Source organism: Sinocyclocheilus rhinocerous, unplaced genomic scaffold (genome assembly GCF_001515625.1).
Source record: "Sinocyclocheilus rhinocerous isolate Xijiao unplaced genomic scaffold, SAMN03320098_v1.1 scaffold1399, whole genome shotgun sequence".
Classification (NCBI taxonomy): Eukaryota; Metazoa; Chordata; class Actinopteri; order Cypriniformes; family Cyprinidae; genus Sinocyclocheilus; species Sinocyclocheilus rhinocerous.
The window spans coordinates 263,526-269,374 of NW_015634038.1; the positions used below are offsets into that span (position 1 = coordinate 263,526).

Below are 5,849 nucleotides of genomic sequence, written 5' to 3' on the forward strand. Positions count from 1 at the left end.
ATATATATATATATATATATATATATATATACTGTATATACATCCCCCATAATTTTTATCTTATTTTTTAAAGTGTCCTAAAAAGGATACTTCACCCAAAAATTTAAATTCTGCCATCATTTAATCCGATTTACTCTTCATGAGTTTGGTTCATGTTGGTTGGTAACAACACTGTTGACGGTAGCCATTGACTTCTATAGTATTTTTTCCCATACTATGGAAGTCGATGGCTACCGTCAATAGTTTGGTTACCAACATTCTTTCCTTCAGTTCAACAAGACACTCACACAGGTTAGGAACGACTTCAGGCTGAGCAAATGATGACCATTTTTATTTTTGGGGGAACTGTCCCTTTAATGTTTGTGAAAGACGTCTCTTATGTTCAACCAAGGCTGCATTTATTTGATCAAAAATACAGTACTACTGTTTTCTGTTTTAATGTATTTAAAAATGTTATTTATAATACAATACGTACTGTATTATATGTACTATGATGGTTTAACACTTACCCACTGCCCCATCAGGCGGGGCGATCTTCATGGGGTAGGGGGGCACGTGAGCCGTGTCGGGACCGCCGTCTTTACAGGGGCAGGTGAAGGGGATTCGCTCCTGGTTGCAAGCGAACTTGATGAACTTGCTGAGCTCCTCCTGCGTGAACATCTCGAGCGCGGCCCAGAAGAACTCAATGTGCTGGTCCGTCTCCATCAGTCCCACCTGATACATGGTGTGAGCCTGGATGGAGGCGATCAGGAGAACGGGTTCGGTTAGTTAACTAGTCGCAGGTGCTGTTTGTGCACCTGACAGCCGTGTAATAAGTGGCATAACGTACAGTCAGTCATTATCGCAAAATAAACACCTTCAGAGTGACACAAAACTCCTTTGTGTGAGGGACGTGATGGGTAAATTTCACAAAAATGACCACTAAATGATCAACAAAGGAAAACTGATCACAGTATTAGTGCAGTAAAGGTGTTCGCTCAAAGTACCGACTGAATGAACAAAATGAAAATGTATTGTAATTTAAATTTACATTAAATGCAATTAGCTGAACTTTGGAGTGCTTTTAACCAAAGGGAGAGCTCACCCAAAAATTAAAAAAATTAGCTGTTCATTTACTCACCCGCAGGCTGTCCAAGACGTAGGTGACTTTTATCTTCGGTCGAACAGTAAAGAAAAATTTTGGTGATTCGTAAAATGCAAGTCAATGGCCAATGGAGTCAAAAAAAGCATATCAAGTGACACACAACTAATACCCGTGACTCCTGACGTTATATTGAGGTCTTATGAAGCGAAACGATCAGTCTGTGCAAGAAACTGAACATTATTTATAACATTATTACCTGTAATCCAGAGCCTCAGGCAAACGGGGAAATCTGATTCTTTTCAGCGGTTCTTTCGGATAGTTCGTTTCAATGAACTGATTCAAATAACAACTCACCAGTTCGTTTATGTAAACACGCAATCACGTAACATATACGCAATTATTAAAGTATCCAATATTGATGTGAAATGTGGATGTTTTACATGTCTAAAGCATATAAACTTGTCTTCATCAGCTCATTTTTTTTTTTACATAAATATGATCAATTATCAACAATATCAGCAGCTCATCGGTCCTCAGTTCAGTGACTGCTGGAGGAACTGGAGCGCTGAATCAGTTAATTCATCTGAGGATCAGATACGACGGCATAATGGCTCGTTTTGAGTCGGAGTGACTGTCAGGCATCCGAAAGTGAGTTTTGATTGAGTAGAGCTGTGCTGCTCGAGCCGCAAACTGTTTCAGACGCTTCAGTGCGATCTGATGAACTGGTTCATCCTGTTCACTAAAAAGATCCGGTTCAAAAGAATGATTAGTTCGTGAACCGGTCAACACTGTTTGCCTGAGGCTCTGGATTACCGTTGTAAATAATGTTCAGTTTCTTGCACAGACTGATCGTTTCGCTTCATAAGACCTCGATATATCGTCGGGAGCCACAGGGATTCATCTTGTGTCACTTGATATGCTTTTTTTGACTCTCAAAGTGACGGCAGCCAGTGACTTAATTTTCTGAATCACAAAGGAGCACGGTTTCAGCTAAAAATCTTCTTTACTCTTCTACTGAAGAAAAAAAGTCACATCTTAGATGGCCCGAGGGTGAGTAAATTAACAGGAAAGTTTCATTTTTGCGTGAGCATGCACTTCACGGGTTTCACTTCTTTTTCACAAGGGACGAGAAGCAAGTCGACAAAGATGAATGCAAGCGATAAAATTTCAAAGTCTGCAAATGAACGAAAGAACGGAGGAGGCTGAGTTGAGCGGTTCACTGTCTGACCTTGAGGAACTCCAGGTCGATGTCCGGCAGGCCGCAGGTGCGCAGCTCCATCTCTGCGGGGCTCAGTAAGGTCAGGAGCTGCAGGGGTATGATGGAGCCCAGACCGGCGCGGACGGCCGACATACACTCCACATTCTGCAGCTCCCGCCGGCGCAGATCTCGCACCGCTCGCACATACACATCTCTATTCTCCCAGCTGAACAAACACAAGTACATGCATTAGAGACCATCGATCTATTAACTTCAAGAAGCACCTAACATTTCTTTATTTGAGCATCCCTAATATGAAGTACAACTTCAGCTACATGAATAGTATTAAAGGGATAATTCACCCCAAAACAGTAGCCATTGACTTCCACAGTATTTTTTTCTATACTATGTAAGTCAATGGCTACCGTCAACTGACATTCTTCAGAATATCTTCTTTTGTGTTCAACAGAAGACAGAAACTCGTACAGGTTTGGAACGAATTGAGGGTGAGTCACTAATGACAGGATTTTCATTTTTGGGATAACCGTCCCTTTAAATAGGTCGGTCGATGGCTCCTACCTGACGGCGATGTCACTTCCTCCGTGGCACAGCTCTACTTCCTCTCCGGTCATGGTGATGTATGTGAATGTGCAGCAGGGACGGCTCGGTGAATCCGGGCTCTCGCCCAAGTGGCTCTGCGACGAGACTTCAGCACATAACGCTTCCAGCTCCGCCTCATCGGGCAACTGTGAACAAGACGAGGAGAACAAGAAGACGGGTTCAGAATTAAAGCAGGAAGTGATGAAGAATACACTTAGCATACTTTTAAAAAGAGGACTAATAATATACTTAAGTGTGTAATGAATGTAATGCTTTCAGAAACTTAATGTTAATTGCAATTAAATGTTTCACAGTTTAAATTTAGAATAAATGCAATTAGCTGAACTTTAGAGTGTTTTTGACCCACTTAAGTAGGACTTAAGTACATCTTTATATGTAGTTTCATAATTACTTCTATTGTCTTTGAAATATGGTTAAAGTGCTGCTGAATGTACTGACAAGTATTTATGATACACTAAAATACACTTTAATGCATTTCTATTGAAACTTGTATGACATGTATTTAAATATATTTGTAATTACACATTTGTAAAGTTGCAATTTATTACATTTAAAATATATTAACTTTACATGTAACACTGAATAACACACTCCAGTTAAAATTATAATCAAGTGCTTTACATGTGCTTTAGTTTGTTAGTCAACACATCAAAATGAGTGTAATTGTTAAAAAACATTATTAAAACAATTATAAATTTATTTTTTATTTTTTTATTTGACATTTACACTTTTTAAAAGTGTGCTTAAGTGTATTAAACAGTCATGAAAGTGTCTGTCTTTAAGTCACTTAAGTGGCCTCTTATTTCATTAATATTAAATTATGTGCAGTTATTTGAGATAATAAAAAAATAAAAAAATATTTTATCCGTTTTATTTTAATTTTTGTTAAAGTAATTTTGTTTTTTGTCGCTTTTAGTCGTTTGTTTTTTATAGAAGTCTATATAGTTTCCATATTTATTTCAGTTTTTGTTATTTCAACTAAGTAAATCACCAAGTTAAAGTAAATCAAAATGACAGTGTTGCCTTTTTATTTCAGTTACCATTTATTTTATTTCAAGCAACAAAAACGTTTTTTTTAATTTTTTAATGGTTTTAATTTTAGTTTCAGTTTTAGTTTACTATAAGAACCCCGGATCTGCAATACAGTTTATACATAACTGTGACCCTGGAGCACAAAGCAGTCTTAAGTCGCTGGGGTATATTTAGATTAAAACTAGTTATTTCAAAATATTAATAAATACTATAATAGTATATAAATAATACTGAACGGGGTGGCAAAACAGTTGCATCATGGCTTACTACACTATAAGCAACAAACTTTATAAATAGAAAATCTAACTATAAAACTCATTAATTTATAATTTAAAGATAGACTTTTTTTTGCTAGCAAACGAAAGAATGAAATTAATGATTGAACAATCTGTGACCGCATCAAATTTGAACAGAAAAATGCATACTAAATACAATAAAAAAAGGTTGCACATAGTAAACGTAACATCAGTAGTGTTGCTCCAATTAGTTTTCCTGTCAAATAGTGCTGTTATTGTTAATTAAAACTAACTGAAATAAAATAAAATATAAATATTAAATGAAATAAATATGAATGAAATATAAATTAAATAAATTAAATTAAAATTAGAAATTGATATACTGAATAACTGAAATAAAATACACTGAAGTACTAAAATGACTAAAAATAAAAATAAATAAAATTAATAAAAATAGAAATATTAAAAAAAAAAAAAAAAGACAAAATTTACAAAATTATTAAAACTTGCTAAAATGTAGCCAACTTTCTCCCTAACCAGTGTTATAGTTATTATATTTGTTAATGTTACTGCAACTAAATTAAAAATAATTTTGTTAACTGAAATGAAGCTGAAATAAAATATAAATATTAGATGAAAAACTTATTAAAAAAATAATGAATGTTGCCTTGGCAACAAACTGAAATAAAATTAAATTAAAAAAAGTTGAAGTTATAAAATAAAATAAAATAAAAGTTGAAGTGACTAAAATGACTAAAATAGAAATAATAATAATAAATTAAAGATAAATAGAAAAAAAACAACACAAATGACAAAATTGCATAACAAAATGACTAAAACTGAAAATATAAATAGAAAGGCTAATTCAAAATGCTAATAGATACTATATAATAATAGGAGGAATGCATCACAGAAGGAGCAGCTGTTATGTTGGAAGTGTAGTGTTTAGTGCATGAAAGCGGTGCGTGACACTGACTGGTGCCGTGGACCTCCTCCCCGGTGAAGCGGATGTTGAAGGCGTAGGTGGGGTCTCCTCCGCTGGCGATCCGAACACACAGCTGAGACGACGGGACGCAGGACAGCTGACGCGCCGCCTGGCAGAAGTACGTGTTCTCTGCTGCACGCGTCTCTCCTGCAGCACACACGGTAAGCATGAGGAACTGATATAGTACAGACCCTCGTCTGAATGAGTGACACCTCATTGGTTTACCTCCCACTATCTCCAGCGGGTCGAGCGTGACCTCAGGCGCGGCGTGATCCGCTGTGCGCTGGACGCTTGCGTTCAGCACCCGGTTCATAAAAGTCACTTTGGTGTCGTAAAAAATCAGGCCTGCAAATGAGATCAAGAGAAAAGGATTTACTGACAAAGTGCTCTTAATTGCAGATAATATGTGACCCTGGAGCACAAAACCAGTCATAAGGGTCATTTTTTTGAAATTGAGATTTATGCATCATCTGAAAGCTGAATAAAGAAGCTTTCCATTGATGTATGGTTTGTTAGGACAATATTTGACCGAGATACAACTATTTGAAACTCTTGAGGGTCCAAAAAAATTAAATATTGAGAAAATCGCCTTTAAAGTTGTTCAAATGAAGTCCTTAGCAATGCATATTACTAATCAAAAATTAAGTTTTGATATATTTACGGTAGGAAATTTACCAAATATCTTCATGGTAC

The 5,849-nt window shown here is 36.2% G+C and overlaps 1 protein-coding gene across 1 annotated transcript in view; it reads right to left on the bottom strand.

Moving 5' to 3' along the window:
* Positions 1-5,849, bottom strand: part of LOC107745305 (probable E3 ubiquitin-protein ligase HECTD4) — an 87,770-nt gene that overhangs the window by 10,892 nt on the left and 71,029 nt on the right. The window contains exons 62-66 of the mRNA XM_016559164.1: positions 5,382-5,501; positions 5,078-5,303; positions 2,862-3,104; positions 2,313-2,508; positions 510-732 (exon numbers count right to left, since the gene is read on the bottom strand). Of these exons, the coding sequence (XP_016414650.1) occupies positions 510-732; positions 2,313-2,508; positions 2,862-3,104; positions 5,078-5,303; positions 5,382-5,501 (1,008 nt within the window). The remainder of the gene's footprint in view (positions 1-509; positions 733-2,312; positions 2,509-2,861; positions 3,105-5,077; positions 5,304-5,381; positions 5,502-5,849) is intronic.